General features: G+C 38.9%; 1 protein-coding gene and 1 long non-coding RNA gene across 3 annotated transcripts in view; both read left to right on the top strand.

The window, feature by feature from the left end:
• The window catches only part of LOC124259951 (SR-related and CTD-associated factor 4-like), a 35,675-nt gene that overhangs the window by 2,510 nt on the left and 12,681 nt on the right, over positions 1 to 20,484 (top strand). The window contains exons 2-14 of one of the 2 annotated variants that reach the window (XM_046694173.1): positions 717 to 845; positions 1,103 to 1,264; positions 1,519 to 1,636; positions 1,824 to 2,008; positions 5,648 to 5,866; positions 6,191 to 6,273; positions 7,541 to 7,709; positions 16,856 to 17,028; positions 17,278 to 17,364; positions 17,608 to 17,699; positions 17,890 to 17,990; positions 18,830 to 18,940; positions 19,170 to 19,335. In XM_046694173.1, the coding sequence (XP_046550129.1) occupies positions 717 to 845; positions 1,103 to 1,264; positions 1,519 to 1,636; positions 1,824 to 2,008; positions 5,648 to 5,866; positions 6,191 to 6,273; positions 7,541 to 7,709; positions 16,856 to 17,028; positions 17,278 to 17,364; positions 17,608 to 17,699; positions 17,890 to 17,990; positions 18,830 to 18,940; positions 19,170 to 19,335 (1,795 nt within the window). Of the gene's footprint in view, positions 1 to 716; positions 846 to 1,102; positions 1,265 to 1,518; positions 1,637 to 1,823; positions 2,009 to 5,647; positions 5,867 to 6,190; positions 6,280 to 7,540; positions 7,710 to 16,855; positions 17,029 to 17,277; positions 17,365 to 17,607; positions 17,700 to 17,889; positions 17,991 to 18,829; positions 18,941 to 19,169; positions 19,336 to 20,484 lie in introns of both variants that reach the window. The other variant, XM_046694172.1, reaches the window with a different exon arrangement.
• Positions 11,911 to 16,028, top strand: LOC124259955. Its single transcript, XR_006893969.1, has 2 exons — positions 11,911 to 12,155; positions 15,733 to 16,028. It is a non-coding gene; the product is annotated as an uncharacterized LOC124259955 (long non-coding RNA).

The raw sequence follows: 20,484 nt of genomic DNA, 5'->3' as shown, positions 1-20,484 counted from the left end.
CCTGCCGTGATGTTGCTGGAATATTGCTAAAAGCGGCGTAAAACCAAACTCAGTCAGTTAATGTAATGCTATAAGATGATTGAATGATTGACCCCTCTACTTTGTGAATGAATGAATGACCCCACTATTTTGTGAATGACCACACTACTTTGCAGTCACTTTCTGTAAAAAGTGAGTTGAAATTTGTAGGGTTAATAAATATGTCAGGACCCAAATGACTGCAATACATGTACTTACTTCTGCAAATCCTTCTGTAGTTGGTGTCAGTTTTGGCCCACCTTTGACAGACTCATGATTGCTCATACCTCAACCCTGAAATAGCAATGCTATTCTTAGCTAATTAAATATAACATTGTTCATCTACTTACTGTTTTGTCATCTAGTATGTAAACTGTAAAAGTTAATCCTGACTTTGGCCCTTGGTGCCATCTTCTGTTAAGGCAGCAGTATCCATAGCAGTTGATAGTTTCAGTAGTTGAGAGTTATTTCCTTGTCGTTTGAGTATCTGCTTTTAATATATTGAATATTGAGCCTTAAATTTGGTTTAGTACTATCACCGTACTGGCACAATTGTTTACAACTATTGCATCACTATTGCAGTCACAAAAGTGTAGATCTGTCAACATGATTCAACTAGAATATATCTTAGCAAAATAATGTTTCAGAAAGTTGTTGAAGATTTGTGTGTTGATGTTACTTTTTATTCTTCGTTTCAGCTCTCCTCATTATATGAGGTTCGGCCTCCTATTTCACGTGCCAAAATGGCAAATGTCACTAAATGTGCCATTAAGGCCATCAAGTTCTACAAGCATGTTGTTCAAAGTGTGGAAAAGTTCATTCAAAAGGTATGTTTCATCACATTTTATGTTGTACTTTTGGTGTAATCTACCTCGACAATAGTCTGTTATAATATAACCCTCACCCCTTGTTAATTCTAGCATCCATTCAGTGTTTCTATCCCGGGCTTCACTGTCGTTGTTGTAGTTATTCTGTTAACACACAGTTGTAGGAATTGGTTCACAAATCAGTTTTTCAGGAGTTCAATCAGGAGATTGGGATCAATAATTTCTTGCTTTTTATGAAATGTTTTTATGTGTTTCAGTGTAAACCAGAGTACAAAGTTCCCGGTTTGTATGTGATAGACTCCATAATCAGACAATCCCGCCACCAGTTTGGTTCTGACAAAGATGCATTTGCCCCAAGGTTTACCAAGAATATAGTCTCCACCTTCCAGAATTTGTTTAAGTGTCCCCCAGATGAGAAGGTGAGTATCACTGCTGGATGGACTGCACGATAGTCCCATAGTCCTAAGCAGTTATAGATGTCAGTGTGTTTAAGAGATTTTGACCATTTTGTACATGCTACTCATAGTTACATATTGTTTTAGATCAGAGTGATAAGCTTGAAGTATAGGTATTTTTAGTTACACATAAGTTTCAAACCAGTATGCCGTCCCAGATATTTTTCTAGTTACTTGAACCATGTATCATCTGCAGTCACATTCAACTTCTCTTTCAGAGCAAAGTTGTCAGGGTACTTAACCTTTGGCAGAAAAATAGTGTCCTTCCAGTGGATGTGATTCAGCCTTTATTGGATCTTGCTGCTGAACCCAATAATGTAGACAGGGTGTTAACTGGTGAGTTTTCAGTGTCTAAACTCTTTTGTAAATGTACAAACATGAACAAATGCTTTACTTGAGTTATGAAATAAGACAGCCATTATCAGTCTAGCTAGCAGTTGGGTAAAGAAAACCTTTTAGAAAGTTTTCAGATGCTGATTGAAGAGTACATACACTATTTCTGACACATATATTTTTCTGACAGCTCAACGTGCTGTGGAGAAGGTGGTGACTGCACACCAGCAGAAGAGCCATGGTGGTCCAGGGGCAGGACCGGCACATGCAGGGGCCAGCTCCAACATGGAGACGAAGCCAGCTCCACAGGATGTCCTGGCAACACAGAATGACATGCTGGCTACTGTCACCAAGCTACTACAACAGACAGATGAGGTATACAGTTCTCCAGTTAAATTTGTCATAAGACAGTAGTATCCTTGTAGATGAACATTTCCAAGACTTTTTGCATTGATGTTTTTCTCTTATATGCTAAGGCCTGGGGTCTCAAATATTTGTGAGAATCAAGCCATGTACAGCGATTTGCCCCATAAGAGAGTGCTATCTTTCAGCCTCTGGATGAGGTTGTTTCGTTCTCAAACCAAAATAACTGCTTAGGGAAATTTGAATACAATTGCTGAACAGATTGTTTGAGTTGATCAGCTGGGAAATTGGCAAAAGCAGCTTACATCCCAGCATCCTCAGTTTGTTCCACAGGTTCAAACTGCACACAAAAAATATAAATATAGGCACACAGCGTCTTTATACATAAATGCAGGTGTGAACACAGCACGTATTGGAGACAATCAAACGCTCATGCATGTACCAGGTGACGTGACATCATTAATGGTGGCCTATGGACTTGCAATTTGTTACTGCACGTGCGGCCCGTGCAGCTGCACACATGTGAAACTCAGAAATTGCTGTCACTGTCGAAAGCTTGATCTTTGGTTCACAAATTCACATGAGAAGTCACATTCACATCATGCCAAGATTAACATCTGCTCAACATCATGAAGTCATTGGAATGGTTCGAGCAAGACTGAGCCAACAACAGGTGGCAGCCATCATAACACGATATCTGCATTGGTCAGGCGTTATTGAAGCACTAATGACATCGCCGACCACCCACGTTCTGGGCGTCCCCGAGTAACAATGCTAAGACAGGACAGATGGATTCGGGTGACTCATCTCAGACACAGGTTCCAGACGATAGTGCCACGTCCCAGACCATTCCACTGCGCCGTATCCATCCCAACACTGTCAGGTATCATTTCTCATATTGGATTCAACTACGACAAAGCTGCCACATCACCCATTCTGACATACCATCATTGAGACAACTGTCAAAGATGGTGTTAAAATCAAGTTTGCCAACCTTGAATATGGTGGAGGAATGTTGTGTTTACAGATGAATCAGGGTTCAACATTTGATTTCCCATAATAACTGGCACCAAAATGTCTAAAGCGTTTAGGGGAACGTTATACACACAACTGTATCGTTGAGAGGAATCGTTTTGGAGGTGGCTCTGTCATGATTTGGGGTGGGATAACAGTACGCCACAGAACACCTCTAGTGATTGTTCAGGGCAATCTCACCGGTGTTAGGCTACAGGGATCAGATTCTGGAACGTCGTGGACCAGGATTGACATTTCACCAAGACAACGCTAGTCCTCACATGGCTAGGGTTGAAATGGATTTTCTCCACCAGAACAATGTCATATTACGGCCCTGGCCTGCAGATTCACCGGATCTCTTCCCAATAGAGCACGTGTGAGATGAAATGCAGTCCCGTCTACACTGTTTTCCACATCCTTCCAGATAATGTTTGTGACTTGGCACGGGATTCGGAGTATATATGGCAGGCCTTCCATGTTCATTTGGTAGCTTCTGTGCGCTGTCAATGCACTGCTGTGCTTCACACACACAGTGGTCATACCTGTTATTGACTTTGTGACTTAGTCGTGGGACCCCCCTTCTCGGTATTGAACTTCTGATGTCATCGTTATGGATATTGTTTGTTCTTTTGACATTTTGTTTTGGTCTGATACTTCAGGTTATAAAGTGTCTACATCATTTTGTCTTTGCTGTGTTGTATTCCAATTCTGAATCTATGTTTCTTTATGTGGCTAGTATAGTTGTCAACAAGCATCAGCTCGGCATCGAAACTCTTCTAATACATTCTTCATTAGGACCAGGCGAGCAAACGGTAATCGCTCCGCCATTTTCAAGGTGTTGCAAGCCCGGGATAAGTGATTCATTTGCCTACTCTAAGCGATTCCCGGCTTGCAACACACCCCAGGTCTAATAGGCAATGTTGGGACACTTAAACATGAAGTATTTAGACTTTTGTAAATACTGACTGACGGGAAAAAAGGTACTTCTGAAAAGGTTATGTAAAAGGGGTGTCTTTTCTCGTCATGCAATCTGAAAAGTGAAAAGGATCTTCGAAAGTAGGAGAGGTAAATTAGAGTTTGACTAATTGCAACAGGAATATATACAGATGGTTCGTACTATAGTACTGTTGGAAATAGAAAAAAACTGTTTTCTCATTTATCTCTACAATTTATGTAGTTGATATGTGAAATATCTGTTAAACTAAGTTCGGCCTAACTACAGTCTCAGTGGTAGAGAGATAGGAAACGGAGAAAAAGGACTTTACTGAGGGGAAATTAGTGCAGAAATGAGCAATGCGTTTTTTTATAAGTCCAAAAAGACTTATTTGGAACAGACCATGGCTTTATGCAAATTAGTGTGCGGGTATATTGTATTACAAAGGACACTTTTTAAATGCCCAATTTGAAATTAGATGTAGATTCATTATATACGATAGCTGACGTAAAAAATAATATCTTTTATGCCGAAACCATTAAGGATGTAGCTACCATGCAGTCTCACTGTCACTATAAAAAGAAACAGATAGGAGGGGTTGCCTCAAAAGCAAAACCTGGGGTCGGGCTTGGGAATAGAGATATCAGCTAAGATAAGATAATCCTTTAGGGCAATTATACTGGGGAGGTACACGGCACGTCATAACAATTTACAAATAATATCCAGTCCTGTCGATCTTCGGGTGGTCATGCCACCTATGTACTACGATGCGTTCCTATGGTTTTGGGGTATCATACTCTCATACATATCTCAACATAAACTTTATGAAAGAAAGACATTTAAGATGTTAATCAGTAGATGAGACATAGTCAACACACATGAAAAAGCACAAAATATCTTTGAGATGACCCCTTGTGCCTGTAGGCAGCACGTGCATTTCATGCCAGGTGAGTCGACAGTCTGTCGTCATACCTGGCTGAACGACCTAATTGCCATCTATAGTCTGATCTATTGTTTTCAGCAGCTATTCGTATTTTTTCTAAGTTTTGCCCGATTTTATGAGTGAACATGCTTTTCTGGATATCGTATTACGCATCCCACTGAATGCCCAGTTAGGCCAAAGTAGGTTATTTCGACATATATGCTATTTGCAATTGTGTAAATTTTAGGGATACAGAGTAACAGCCTAAAAACAGTTTTTTTCTATTTCCGACAATACTATAGACAACCTGGGTTTATTCGCAAGAGTGTCAGTTTCCTTGCTGACAGCAGCATTTCTCTCAAACCATTTTACCTCGTCACAAATTTCTCCCTCCCCCCACAAAGTTCATGTACAAAGTAAGCTGCCCCCAACCCCCATGCATGTCATGTACAAAACCAATGACCCTTCCCCCTTTATGTACAAAATTGCTGACAACCCCCCACCTCCCTAGTAGCCATAAATTGTAAACAGTCCCTTATAAGCTTGGCGTTTTCTTGAATAATCTGAAGTTTTTCTGTCGTTTTGGGTTGCTGATAGAATTATGGAGAATGGATGAGGCTGTATCTCTTAAAGGAAATGGCAAGGAGCAAAACCTTGTGGTTAAGTAGATAGAGACAGACACATGCCGACATTAGCTATTTGTGTTTCTCAAGGAAAAGATTTACAAATCAATATTCATTGACTCGGACACATCCCTACATCTGTGTTTCCCCATCTCCAGCAGGGAGCAACTAGCCTGAGCTCCCAGCAGCATCAGCTGCAACAGCTGCATATTCTACAACAGCAGCTGATGCAGCAGACCGAGCTTATGCAGAAGCCACAAGAAGCTGGGCCCATCATTGACAACAACCTACTGGCACAGATCCAAACACTTACCAACCAGCTGCTCAGCAAGACAGGAGGAGAAGGGAAGGGGCCACCAGAACCAGGCTTCAACAAGGTGGGTCACCATGGTAACAGATTGTTCCATTGAATATCTGTTTTCTTAACTTAGAACTGTTAATTAAATGTAGTATAAGTGTTGCCCTATTTACAAATTGTTGTTTGTCTAAAGGAAACTCAGTCATGGGTTTCACCAAAGTGGTAAAGTGTCAGACGTACTTTATTGTATACTTTTATCCCACATTAGGCTGACAGACCATAATGTGATTGCAAACAAATCAAAACTCTGTTCACAGAACTTACTCACCTCTTTAGATGCTCAGACTCTTTCAAAATTTTAGAAGGATGTGTTACATTTTATGTGTTTGATTGATTGTTTCAGAAACTGCTTGACTTTGACTATGGCGAGAGTGATGAGGATGATGAGAGGAGGGAGGGTGGTGGTCACCAGGGAGGAATTCCTGGGTACGGGTAATGAAACTTTTACTTATATGTAGTGTAGTTCTGTGTAGAATCCAGTCTTTCTTCCTTCTTGTGACATGCAATTGCATATTTTACTCTGATATAATAGTTCCCTGCCTGGAGAAAGAGCTAGGAAGCTATGCATCTGAATGCTAGCTCTGGGCTGTGGGATTTGATTTTGCTTGGACAAGGTCATTCTGATGGTGATTTGATTGTTGTAAATTTTATGTTCACAACCTCATCCTGACTTTATATGTTCTGAGTTCGACATTCACAACAATACTTGATGGAGAAGACATCCGTATAGTTCTGTCACAGAGTGGAGACATCGGTATAAGATTAACATGATTGACAAGTCATGTTATTATTTTCTAAGACAAACAAACCAATATCTTGCAGAATGAGATGAGGAGTTGTGGGTGTCTTTAAAAGAAGGAAATAGTGGACATTATTCACCTTTAAGTAAAGAAGATTTGAAATAGAAACTCCTACTTTTAGATAAACTTGGTACAGCCTGGCATTTCCTCACTGGAGTTGTCCTGCAGCTGCTTGATGTTGCCTGCATGTGCTTCGTGACAGTCACATTACAATGTTCATTTCTGTGGATAAAATTATGCCCCCTATATCAGGAAATGCAATTAAAATAGTAAATCTTTATGTTTACGAATTCAGCATTTAGTTCACCAGAATCTATGTAGTTGTTTTACTGCACACAATATGAAATAGCAATTTCCTTCAGTACTTTTCTACAAGAATGCAAATCCGTGAAGATCCGGAGTAGAATAGGTCTTCAGCAACCCATGCTTGCCACAAAAGGCGAATAACGGGATCGGGAGGTCAGGCTTGTTGACTTGGTTGACACATGTCATCGGTTCCCAATTGCGCAGGTCGATGTTCATGCTGTTGATCACTGGAAAGTCTGGTTTCAGACTCGATTATTATAGACTGCCGCCATATAGCTGGAATATTGCGGAGTGCGGCGTAAAACTGAACTCACTCACTCCAAGAATGGAGGTACACTTTATACTCTCTGAAATGGTGAACAGTAATAGTGATCAGTTATCTCGATTCCCAATGTTTACAACTGAGTTCTTCAGGGCATACACATGAACCTACTAAAGGTCCATGAACCTGAGACAGTTCTATGATGGTTGGGCTTCAGACTAATGGCTGAGGTCACTGACTAGTGACCTGATTACTGCCCATCAGAGAAGAATGAATGGTAAGATGATGTTCAGAATAAAGATGACCAAGTGGTGCCTGTTTGCAGCAATGTTCAGAACATCCTGAATGACCCCACCATCATGCAGCATATTCACCAGATGTCGCAGTCTCTGCAGAAGTCGGGGCAGCTGCAGTCCGACATGGCAACCCAGGAGCAGCTGCACAAGAAGATGCTGCTGCAGCAACAAGAGGAGTTTGACAAGGAGATCAATCAGGTGAGACAGGGTATTGTCAGGAGACAAGTGGCATTAGGACATTTGCATGTTGTTGTTTTTTCATCTTCTGATTGGACAGTCTCTTTTGGATGAGAATTTGACTCCCTGTAAATAGTTTTTGTGAAGGAGCTATGCGATACATGATGCCTAATTTGAGTGCAAATAATTTGTGAAACAAGTCATGTTTGATAGTCCTGTATATTTATAGTATTCGTCTAAAAGGGGATGTGCATCCTTGCATCCATGTCTAGATCCGCCTTCTAGTTTATCCAGATGTTCAATAGTTTCCGGACTAGCAAGTGTATATCAAACATTACGATCTAGATGGTCAAATCATGATAAACTGTCACATCATGAGCAGTGATTGAAATAAGTTTCAAACTCAACCATATAGTTGGGCAGGTGACCAATAAGTATTACCTGCCTGTCTTCAAAGTTGCCTGCCTGTCTTCAAAGTTGCCTGCCCACACTTTTGACTCAAATATTGCAATTTTGTAATCATTGGTTCAAATGTGTATTAATTAAGCAAATGCAAAACATCAAGCATGAAATACTCACTGTCACATCCCCTGTCTGTGACATTTCAAAAGTGCCTTGCAATCCTGCTTTCATAATCTTTATCATCAAAATATGACATGATAATTATGGATTGATAGAGTGAATAGTAAGTAGATTAGTCTTAAACTTATCAGCCAGACAATCGGGTTGAAGGAGATTTTTTCAGGCAGCCTGAGACGAAAGTTGACCGCCTCGGGCAGGCAGGCCGGCCGTTATTTCGATCACTGATCATGAGACAGGTTAGAACTCATTACCTCTGTTTGATATGGTGAACGTTGTGATGGTTTTACCAAGTGGGTTTCACCTTGTATAGGCTAATAGAGCGTTAAAGGTCTGAGTGTTTGGTGGTAAATCACAAAGTTGTCTCTAGTAGGAGAGTAGTTTGACATTTTACTGTCTGTGCACTTATTGCCGATCAGGTTTCTGTTGTGGAATTTGATCTTTCCCAAAAGTGCTACATTAAAATCATGGAATCTTGGCAGGAAGACTTTTCATAGTTTTTTCTGTCTCTCTCTGTTCATGGACAAAGCCATTTGTTTTCACTTGTTATTTTAAATAATTATAATACCAAGAGCAGAGTAAAAATACATGTATTCTGGTTGTTTGTTTCATAGCTGAGTGAAATAGGTTGAGGTCCAGATCAGTAATCTGTAGACCATCGACCGGTAGTTGTACCTTGGAGCACAGTGATCCTTCTTGATTGTCAGAGTTATAACTTACAGTACACAGTTTTAGCCTTTTTGGTTCTTAAGACTAGATTATGTTTCAGTCATTCAAAGTCCCTTGTGTTGTGTGAGAATGCTATGCTATATGAATTATTGAGATTGTAAAGTCAGTTACAATAGTAGTGTGTGTTCAAAACAAGACAGTATATTTAAAAATATTATTTTGTACAGACTTCTAATTTCCATGTTTATGGTATATCCTGCTGTTTTTATGTAGATTTGCTTTTCATTAGCACTTATTTGCCGATCAGGTTTCTGTTGTGGAATTTGATCTTTCCCAAGAGTGCTACATTAAAATCATGGAATCTTGGCAGGAAGACTTTTCATAGTTTTTTCTGTCTCTCTCTGTTCATGGACAAAGTCATTTGTTTTCACTTGTTCAGGGATTTACATGGACTCCAGTATTTGAGGGTCCCTGGGACTCATACTCTTAATTTACAGGGGTCCTGGACAACAAGATGGGGGTCCCAGACACTTAAACAGCATACATTGGGGGGGTTACGCAGACACCAGTTGATTTGGGTGACCTTGACCTTATCTTCAAGGTCACCACGACACTTTGACAGCTGTTCAAACTTATTTAAAAACGTGATATCTCATGAAATATTGCACCCAATGTTTTCAAGTATGTTGACAGCCTACATTGGGTGATTATGCAGACACCAGTCCTTTCAGGCATCTTGTATGTGACCCAAAAATAAAAAGTGATAAATATAGATATTCCCTTCTTTAGCGGCGGGGGACATTGCCATATCAGTGGCAAACAATTGTTGATTCTTAAGACTAGATTATGTTTCAGTCGTTCAAAGTTCCTTGTGTTGTGCCAGAATGCTATATGCATTATTGAGATTGTAAAGTCAGAGTTACGATGTGTGTGTTCAAAACTAGACAGTATACTTATAAAAAATATTTTGTACAGTCTTATAATGTCCATGTTCAGGGTATATCCTGCTGTTTTTTTGTGTAAATTTGCTTTTAATTAGCACTTATTTGCCGATCAGGTTCCTGTTGTGGAATTTGATCTTTCCCAAGAGTGCTACATCAACATCTTGGAACTTTGTCAGTGTGGCCTGTCTCGATCACATCTGTCACTCTTTCCAAGGACACATAGTTCTTGTATCTAAGAATTGTTTAAACAATTCATGCTGTGTTTATGTAGATTGGCTTTTCATTAGCACTTATTTGCCGATCAATTTTCTGTTATATACCAACTCATATTATTCTAAATAGACTTGCCATACAAATACAAAGTGTTTCGTATCCCAGTTCTATGGTGTTTTTGAAATTTGTGAAAGGCATTTCCAGTTCCATGGTAGTTGTGTTACTGACATGCTGATTAGATAGGAATACTGTCATCAAGTTGGACAGGCCAGCCTTGTAGGACTTAGTGTAACAGTCAGATGATTTGTTCTGCCAAGGCAATTTGTCATTATCTGTTAACTCTTGTTATCCCCCTTAACGCATTTTGCGTGGGGTATTAAAATGGACTTTGTCAGTCTGTGCACATTCGTCTTTTCCGCTGAACTGTTCGATATTTTTTCACTGAACTTGGCACATAGATTGGTCTGGTGGTGTACTGGTGCCTTTTGGTAGTTTTGGAATTCTCAATAAAATTTGTTTTTGTTTCCATGGCAACGAGTTTGACTTTAATTGAAATTGGTGGTTGTACTCTTTTCCAGAGCAGAACTTATAAAACGTTCACTATTGGCACATAAGTCAAGCGGTGACTGGTGCCTTTTGATAGTTTTGGGATTCTGAATAAAATAATTTTTTTGTATTTTTATGGCAACACGTTTTAGTTCGACTGAATTTGGTGGTAGTGCTCATTTCTGGGAGCAGAACTTAAAAACCTTTCAATCCTCTCCCTTCACTTTGCAATATACACACCAAAATATTTGACATAATCATAACTAGTAGACACATTCATGAAGAGTATTTTGCCATTACGGTGGATATTGATGACTTTGTCTTGTTATAGTGATTGGCAATAGGACTGGCTGCTATAAGGAAACCTTGTTATTTTATGACTGACAAGTGATAATCTCAATTCAAGATCATTGGTAATACACTCTGGCAACATACAAAATGATCAGGCGTATCATCTATGCTTACCGGGTCTACTTCAACCGACACAATTCATGTTGTAACAAGAAAAGTACTTCCGGTAAGGGAGTTTTCTCTCTTACATCAATAGGATTATGATAATCATCCCACCACTTTCATTTTTATGTCAGACACTGACGTTGATAGCAAGAGATAGTTTGGGGAAACAGCTGTATGTACTGCTGCAGCAGGAGGTGGAGGAGGAGGAGGTGGTCGTCCATGGATGTAATGTTCTGTATTTGACTCATTAGCTGATCAGGTCCCGTTTTCTCTAAACAAACTTAAGTCTGAGTTTTGACTTAAGTTCGAATTTTTGCTCAAATTTGAGAACGCATTTCCCATGTTGAACTGAAATCGATATTAAACTCAAACATAGTAGACAATTTGAGTTTGGTGAATAGAATACTTAACTTGTTTGGGCTTTTTTATTTTAAAAATGCAGCTGAGTTAAAAATTCAGCTGTTCCAAATTGTCATACTCAGTTTGAAGTTTGAGTAAAAACTTAAGTTTGTTTATGGATTGATGAGAGTGAATAGTAAGTAGATTAGTCTTAAACTTATAAGCCAGACAATCGGGTTGAAGGAGATTTTTTCAGGCAGCCTGAGACGAAAGTTGACCGCCTCGGGCAGGCCGGCAGGCCGGCCGTTATTTCGATCACTGATCATGAGACAGGTTAGAACTCATTACCTCTGTTTGATATGGTGAACGTTGTGATGGTTTTACCAAGTGGGTTTCACCTTGTATAGGCTAGTAGAGCGTTAAAGGTCTGAGTGTTTGGTGGTAAATGACAAAGTTGTCTCTAGTAGGAGAGTAGTTTGACATTTTACTGTCTGTGCACTTATTGCCGATCAGGTTTCTGTTGTGGAATTTGATCTTTCCCAAAAGTGCTACATTAAAATCATGGAATCTTGGCAGGAAGACTTTTCATAGTTTTTTCTGTCTCTCTCTGTTCATGGACAAAGCCATTTGTTTTCACTTGTTATTTTAAATAATTATAATACCAAGAGCAGAGTAGAAATACATGTATTCTGGTTGTTTGTTTCATAGATAAGTGAAATAGGTTAATGGGGGTCCCAGACACTTAAACATTATTATTAATACTGTTATTGTATTGTGTATCATGATCATCACATTGTTACTGTAATTCAATTGCGAATAATACCATAACCCAGCTAGTAGCAAACTCAGTGATAACTTATTGTCGCTTGATTGGAATTTTTACAAAAAGTATTTGGACTTTTTCTGACTCCCTTTGGATGCGCTAGTAAATTTTGTTGAGTCCAATGTCCATTTTTATGCGTATAGGACGCGGGAATTCGCGTCCTGTAAATCCCTGCTTGTTATTGTAAAGAATTATAGTACCTAGAGCAGAGTAGAAATACATGATTCTGATTAGTGAAATAGGTTGAGGTCCAGATCAGTTAGGTGTAGACCATCGACCGGTAGTTGTACCTTGGAGCACAGTGATCATGATCCTTCTTGATTGTCAGTGTTGATCAGTGTTGATTGACAGACTGTTTTCCATAACTTACTGTACACAATTTTAGCCTTATTGTCGCCCGCCACAATGCGGAACGGGGGACTGTGTTCAGCTACGTACGTCCCGATTCTTGTTAATGCGATATCTCATGAACTGTTGTACCCAATGTCTTCAAATTTGGTGAACGCCTACATTGGGGGATTACCCAGACACCAGTCGATTTTGGTGACCTTGACCTTATCTTCAAGGTCACCACGACACTTTGACCACTTTTCGAACTCTTGTTAACGAGATATCTCATGAACTGTTTTACCCAATGTCTTCAAATTTGCTGAACGCCTACATTGGGGGATTACCCAGACACCAGTCGATTTGGGTGACTTTTACCTTATTTTCAAGGTCACCACGACACTTTGACCACTTTTCTAACTCTTGTTAACTCGATATCTCATGGACTTTTGTACCCAATGTCTTCAAATGTAGTGACAGCATACATTGGTGGATTATGCAGAAACCAGTTGATTTGGGTGACCTTGACCTTATCTTCAAGGTCACCACGACTCTGACAGCTTTTCAAACTTATTTAAAAGTGATATCTCATAAAACATTGCACCCAATGTTTTCAAGTATGTTGACAGCCTACATTGGGTGATTATGCAGACAAGAGTCAATTCAGGCATCTTGTGTGTGACCCCAAAAAAAAGTGATAAATATAGATATTCCCTTCTTTAGCGGCGGGGGACATTGCCATATCAGTGGCAAACAATTGTTGATTCTTAAGACTAGATTATGTTTCAGTCGTTCAAAGTTCCTTGTGTTGTGCCAGAATGCTATATGCATTATTGAGATTGTAAAGTCAGAGTTACGATGTGTGTGTTCAAAACTAGACAGTATACTTATAAAAAATATTTTGTACAGTCTTATAATGTCCATGTTCAGGGTATATCCTGCTGTTTTTTGTGTAAATTTGCTTTTAATTAGCACTTATTTGCCGATCAGGTTCCTGTTGTGGAATTTGATCTTTCCCAAGAGTGCTACATCAACATCTTGGAACTTTGTCAGTGTGGCCTGTCTCGATCACATCTGTCACTCTTTCCAAGGACACATAGTTCTTGTATCTAAGAATTGTTTGAACAATTCATGCTGTGTTTATGTAGATTGACTTTTCATTAGCACGTATTTGCCGATCAATTTTCTGTTATATTATATACCAACTCATATTATACTAAATAGACTTGCCATACAAATACAAAGTGTTTCGTATCCCAGTTCTATGGTGTTTTTGAAATTTGTGAAAGGCATTTCCAGTTCCATGGTAGTTGTGTTACTGACATGCTGATTAGATAGGAATACTGTCATCAAGTTGGACAGACCAGCCTTGTAGGACTTAGTGTAACAGTCAGATGATTTGTTCTGCCAAGGCAATTTGTCATTATCTGTTAACTCTTGTTATCCCCCCTTAACGCATTTTGCGTGGGGTATTAAAATGGACTTTGTCAGTCTGTGCACATTCGTCTTTTCCGCTGAACTTTAAAACTGTTCAATATTTTTTCACTGAACTTGGCACATAGATTGTTCTGGTGGTGTACTGGTGCCTTTTGGTAGTTTTGGAATTCTCAATAAAATTTGTTTTTGTTTCCATGGCAACGAGTTTGACTTTAATTGAAATTGGTGGTTGTACTCTTTTCCAGAGCAGAACTTATAAAACGTTCACTATTGGCACATAGATAGGTCAAGTGGTGAACTGGTGCCTTTTGATAGTTTTGGGATTCTGAATAAAATAAGTTTTTTGCATTTTTATAGAATTTGGTGGTAGTGCTCAATTCTGGAGCAGAACTTAAAAACCTTCAATCCTCTCCCTCCACTTTGCAATATACACACCAAAATATTTGACATAATCATAACTAGTAGACACATTCATGAAGAGTATTTTGCCATTACGGTGGATATTGATGACTTTGTCTTGTTAACATGCTGATGGGCTATGGAACTGGCTGCTATAAGGAAACCTTGTTATTTTATGACTGACAAGTGATAATCTCAACTCAAGATCATTGGTAATACACTCAGGCAACATACAAAATGATCAGGCGTATCATCTATGCTTACCGGGTCTACTTCAACCGACACAATTCATGTTGTAACAAGAAAAGTACTTCCGGTAAGGGAGTTTTCTCTCTTACATCAATAGGATTATGATAATCATCCCACCACTTTCATTTTTATGTCAGACACTGACGTTGATAGCAAGAGATAGTTTGGGGAAACAGCTGTATGTACTGCTGCAGCAGGAGGTGGAGGAGGAGGAGGTGGTCGTCCATGGATGTAATGTTCTGTATTTGACTCATTAGCTGATCAGGTCCCGTTTTCTCTAAACAAACTTAAGTCTGAGTTTTGACTAAGTTCGAATATTTGCTCAAAGTTGAGAAAACGCATTTCCCATGTTGAACTGAGATCGATATTAAACTCAAACATAGTAGACAATTTGAGTTTGGTGAATAGAATACTTAACTTGTTTGGGCTTTTTTATTTTAAAAATGCAGCTGAGTTAAAAATTCAGCTGTTCCAAATTGTCATACTCAGTTTGAAGTTTGAGTAAAAACTTAAGTTTGTTTATGGATTGATAAGAGTGAAGAGTAAGTAGATTAGTCTTAAACTTATCGGCCTGACAATCGGGTTGAAGGAGATTTTTTCAGGCAGCCTGAGACGAAAGTTGACCGCCTCGGGCAGGCAGGCCGGCCGTTATTTCGATCACTGATCATGAGACAGGTTAGAACTCATTACCTCTGTTTGATATGGTGAACGTTGTGATGGTTTTACCAAGTGGGTTTCACCTTGTATAGGCTAATAGAGCGTTAAAGGTCTGAGTGTTTGGTGGTAAATCACAAAGTTGTCTCTAGTAGGAGAGTAGTTTGACATTTTACTGTCTGTGCACTTATTGCCGATCAGGTTTCTGTTGTGGAATTTGATCTTTCCCAAAAGTGCTACATTAAAATCATGGAATCTTGGCAGGAAGACTTTTCATAGTTTTTTCTGTCTCTCTCTGTTCATGGACAAAGCCATTTGTTTTCACTTGTTATTTTAAATAATTATAATACCAAGAGCAGAGTAGAAATACATGTATTCTGATTGTTTGTTTCATAGCTGAGTGAAATAGGTTGAGGTCCAGATCAGTAATCTGTAGACCATCGACCGGTAGTTGTACCTTGGAGCACAGTGATCCTTCTTGATTGTCAGTGTTGATTGACAGATTGTTTTCCATAACTTACAGTACACAGTTTTAGCCTTTTTGGTTCTTAAGACTAGATTATGTTTCAGTCATTCAAAGTCCCTTGTGTTGTGTGAGAATGCTATGCTATATGAATTATTGAGATTGTAAAGTCAGTTACAAGAGTAGTGTGTGTTCAAAACAAGACAGTATATTTAAATATATCATTTTGTACAGACTTCTAATTTCCATGTTTATGGTATATCCTGCTGTTTGTATGTAGATTTGCTTTTCATTAGCACTTATTTGCCGATCAGGTTTCTGTTGTGGAATTTGATCTTTCCCAAGAGTGCTACATTAAAATCATGGAATCTTGGCAGGAAGACTTTTCATAGTTTTTTTTCTGTCTCTCTCTGTTCATGGACAAAGCCATTTGTTTTCACTTGTTATTTTAAATAATTGTAATACCAAGAGCAGAGTAGAAATACATGTATTCTGGTTGTTTGTTTCATAGCTGAGTGAAATAGGTTGAGGTCCAGATCAGTAATCTGTAGATAGCAGCAGCAACAGGAGGAGGTGGTCGTCCATAGATGTAATGTTCTGTATTTGACTCATTAGCTGATCAGGTCCCGATTTCTCTAAACAAACTTAAGTCTGAGTTTTGACTTAAGTTCGAATATTTACTCAAATTTGAGAAAACACATTTCCCATGTTGAACTGAAATCGATATTAAACTCAAACATAGTAGACAATTTGAGTTTGGTGAATAGAATACTTAACTTGTTTGGGCTTTTTTATTTTAAAAATGCAGTTGAGTTAAAAATTCAGCTGTTCCAAATTGTCAAACTCAGTTTGAAGTTTGAGTAAAAACTTAAGTTTGTTTCGAGAAATCAGGGCCAGGCTTGGAATTTGTTCTTTCCTAGGAGTTATTCCTGAACATCAAGCAGCTTGTACTGGAATGACTGTCTCTGTCAGTCTTGACAACTATCAGTCTTCATGGAACATATTTACCTTGAATTTTGACAGTGTAAACCTACCTTGTCGTTAATTGAGGCTATTGTTCTGTGTGCAGAGCCACAAAGGGGCGTTTGTGCCAATTGGAATGGACATGCCACAAACCATGCCGTATGGTAATCTGAATCAGTCCCATGGAGAAGAAATGGATCTGGATACCAGTCACGATGAGAAGAAAGATGATGACCACGATCATCGCCGTAGCTCCCACAGGTCACGGGACAGGTCACGGTGAGCTTTTCAAGGATTTGTGGTTTATTCTGCAGGATTGTGGGAGATCCCTAGTATTCTATGTATGTCATTATGTAGCATTGTTTGAACTTGAACTTGAACATTCAAACTTCCTTCTACAGCAGGGAAAACTCCATCTGTACATTTTCACTTGCAAGGAGTTGCATTCCAGTCAAGGTGGTTGTAGGGTATATCTGCAGTATTCAAGTTCACATGCAAGTTTTCTAATATGAAAGTTCATTGTTGTAGATCACCAAAAAGACGCAAGAGGTCAAGGTCAAGATCTCGTGAAAGAAGGCGGAGGTCAAGGTCAAGGGATCGGCATCGAAGGTCAAGGTAAGGTTTTAGATGTTTTGGAGTAGTTTTTTATATTCCAGTGACTGGTTTGATAAATTTAACAATTAATGCACTTAAAGCAAATTGCAGTTATCGTATGAAACTCTGAGAATCTACCACATAATGGCACAGTAATGCACATCCCCATCATCTGTATGATTATCAGTGCAACTTTGTGAAAGAAATCGAGCAGTTAGATTGAAATGTTTTGTCTGTCATGAAGCCTGTGAAATATGTTTGCAGATCTCGTGATCGAGACAGAGAACGACAGAAAGAGAAGGAAAAGGAGCGCAGGAAAAAGGGATTGCCTTTAATAAAAGAAAAACATATTAGTGGTAAGTTGAAGTTTATGAACTTTTGTAAAATATGTATGTTGGATATGACTAATATATTTGAGAAAATTCATCAAATTGGACTGCAGTTGTATGAGAAGAATGCTGTTTTAAGTTAACAAAAAGTGTTCAATGCACGTTAAAGACATATGGAAGTGTTTCTTTCCTTTGAAAAACCTTTTCTTTGTTTCAGTGTGTAGTACGACTTTGTGGATAGGTCATATATCCAAGTATACTACGGAAGAGGAACTGCGAGAAGAAATAGAAAAATATGGTGTTGTAGAATCTGTAAATGTGAGTTTTGCGAGAATTATACCCTAATGCAAATTATTTGTGTTAACCTCGATGCAGATACGTTATAATCAAGTCGGTAGCTTTCCCAGTGATGGTATCGTATTGTATTGTGCATTTTCAACTCATTAAGCAGTTCTATGACTAAATTTTGTGGATTTTCTTCTCTGTTCAATGTTGTACTCGGCAATATTCCAGCTCTATGATGACTTAACTAAGTCTTGACCAGAGTCCAGTGACTGAAATCATGATACCTTGATCTGTCCACTTGAGATAAATTTGAGCCTTTGAACGGCTTTTAGAAGTGATACACACAAGGTGAGAATTTATGGCTGTCAACTTCTTTGTGAGGAACGCAATGTTTCAGAGTATATTCTTACTGCATCGTGTTCCTGAAATACAGAAGTTGAGATCCATAAATTCTCGCCTTGAGGCAAGATGACATGCATCCCACCAAATTATTAAGCCTGATCATCCATTTAGTCTTATTAGGTGAGGAATGGAAGATCAAAATGGAATCCTTGGCATTGGGTATCTCTTGTACATACTGAAATTTGGTCGATAATGGCAGCCACCTGAGAACCCCATTCTTCTCTGCACAGTTGCTTCCCTTGAAATCCAGATTATTTTCTTGATATTTGATCAAGTGGTTGACATCACTCTGGACACCTGCGTCACTTCTTCATTCTGCAATTATTCAAGGTGATGTTAATTCTAACTCACTGATATGGACGCTGACAAAAAAAACAAACCACCCCCATCTTTCCAGGGTATTTAACAATTTTTCTTTGTGATGTGTTCCTTTGTAAACTGTGAAACTTACCTTTTCCCTTCTTTTGCAGATGATTCCCCCAAGGGGATGTGCGTATGTGTGTATGGCGAGAAGAAAAGATGCCTATAAGGCTGTGGAAAAGATGGCGAGAGGGTGCAAGATAAATGGGAGTACTATTAGAGTGAGTGGTAGCTTCTCTGGACACAAAACACTTGTTTGTCATCTCAGTACACTATACAAAGGAAAGAATAATTGTCAAATGAATGTTGTAAGTTTTTCTGATTTGTATCACTGTGAAACTCAACTTACATGTTTTGACCCTGTCATGGGCAACATGATGTACAGAGGTGTGCCCCTTAGCACATGCTAATTTTGAATCAGTTTTAGGAGTATAAGACTAATTGTTTCAGATTGCGTTTGCTCCTGGAATCGGTGTAAAGGGTAATGAGTACAAGGAGGGCTGGCATGCAGACCTAGGCGTTACTTACATAGCATGGAATAAGCTGCCACTCGAGATCAACCCTCTTTGTGAAGGAGGGATGATTGATGAGGACTCCCTTCCCACACACCTCCGAGGTAAGACTATGTGCATGTTTAGTTTGAAGCTATGTTCAACAAAGAGTGTGTTCAACACATACCTACAGGTTGAATGGGAAGGTTTATTTAAAAACTCAAAAAATAGATGTTTGGAAAATAACTGGTAGGTTAGTTTAACTGGGTAATGCAAATCTTTTGTTTTCAACTCGAGTGAAGTAATAATAATTATATTTCTCTTCATCATTTTTCTTCTGAAAATTCTGAGACCTGATGGGTTAGCCTAATTGCATGAGCCAATTGTATGTCAAACCCTATTCTTTAAAATGGACTATGATACATATAGTAGTTGTCTTTTTATCCCACCGGCGTATAATGCGGTGGGATATTCGTCGCCTTGTCCTGTCCGTCAAACTCCGTCCGTCCGTCCATCCGTCCGTCCCAGAATCATTTTGTTTCCAGGACCATAACTCAAAGACCGTTCGATATTTTTTAACCAAAAATTGATAGATATGTCAAAAATAACCTAACCTAAGGTGGTGCCTTTTGCTATTTACAGATAATTGTCATTTTTTATTTCTCTCGGTTTCCATGGAAACGCTTTTGGACTTAGTCTTAAAGAAGGGTGGGCTTGTTTCCGAGCATAACTCAAAGAACCGTTCGATATTTTTCAACAAAACTTGGTAGATATATCAAACAGAACCTAAGGTGGTGCCTTTTGCTATTTACAGATTTTTGTCATTTTTATTTTTCGGTTTTCCATGGAAACGATTTGGACTTAGTCCCAAAGAAGGATGGGCTTCGCCGTTTCGAGCATAACTCAAGAACCGTTCAATATTTTTCAACAAAACTTGGTAGATATATCAAACAGATCCTAAAGTGGTGCCTTTTGCTATTTGCAGATTTTTGGCATTTTATTTTCTTGGTTTCCATGGAAACATTTTGAACTTAGTCTCAAAAGTGAGGGTGGCTTTCGTTTCGGAGCATAACTCAAGAACCATTCAATATTTTTCAACAAAACTTGGTAGATATATCAAACAGATCCTAAAGTGGTGCCTTTGCTATTTGCAGATTTTTGGCATTTTATTTTTTTCCTCGGTTTCCATGGAAACGATTCGGACTTAGTCCCAAAAGTGAGGGGTGGGCTTCGTTTCGAGCATAACTCAAGAACCGTTCAATATTTTTCAACAA

The sequence above is a fragment of the Haliotis rubra genome, unplaced genomic scaffold, assembly GCF_003918875.1.
Source record: "Haliotis rubra isolate DU_JTF1 unplaced genomic scaffold, ASM391887v1 Scf743, whole genome shotgun sequence".
In the NCBI taxonomy this organism is placed as follows: Eukaryota; Metazoa; Mollusca; class Gastropoda; order Lepetellida; family Haliotidae; genus Haliotis; species Haliotis rubra.
This window is presented reverse-complemented; position numbering and strand designations above follow the sequence as displayed.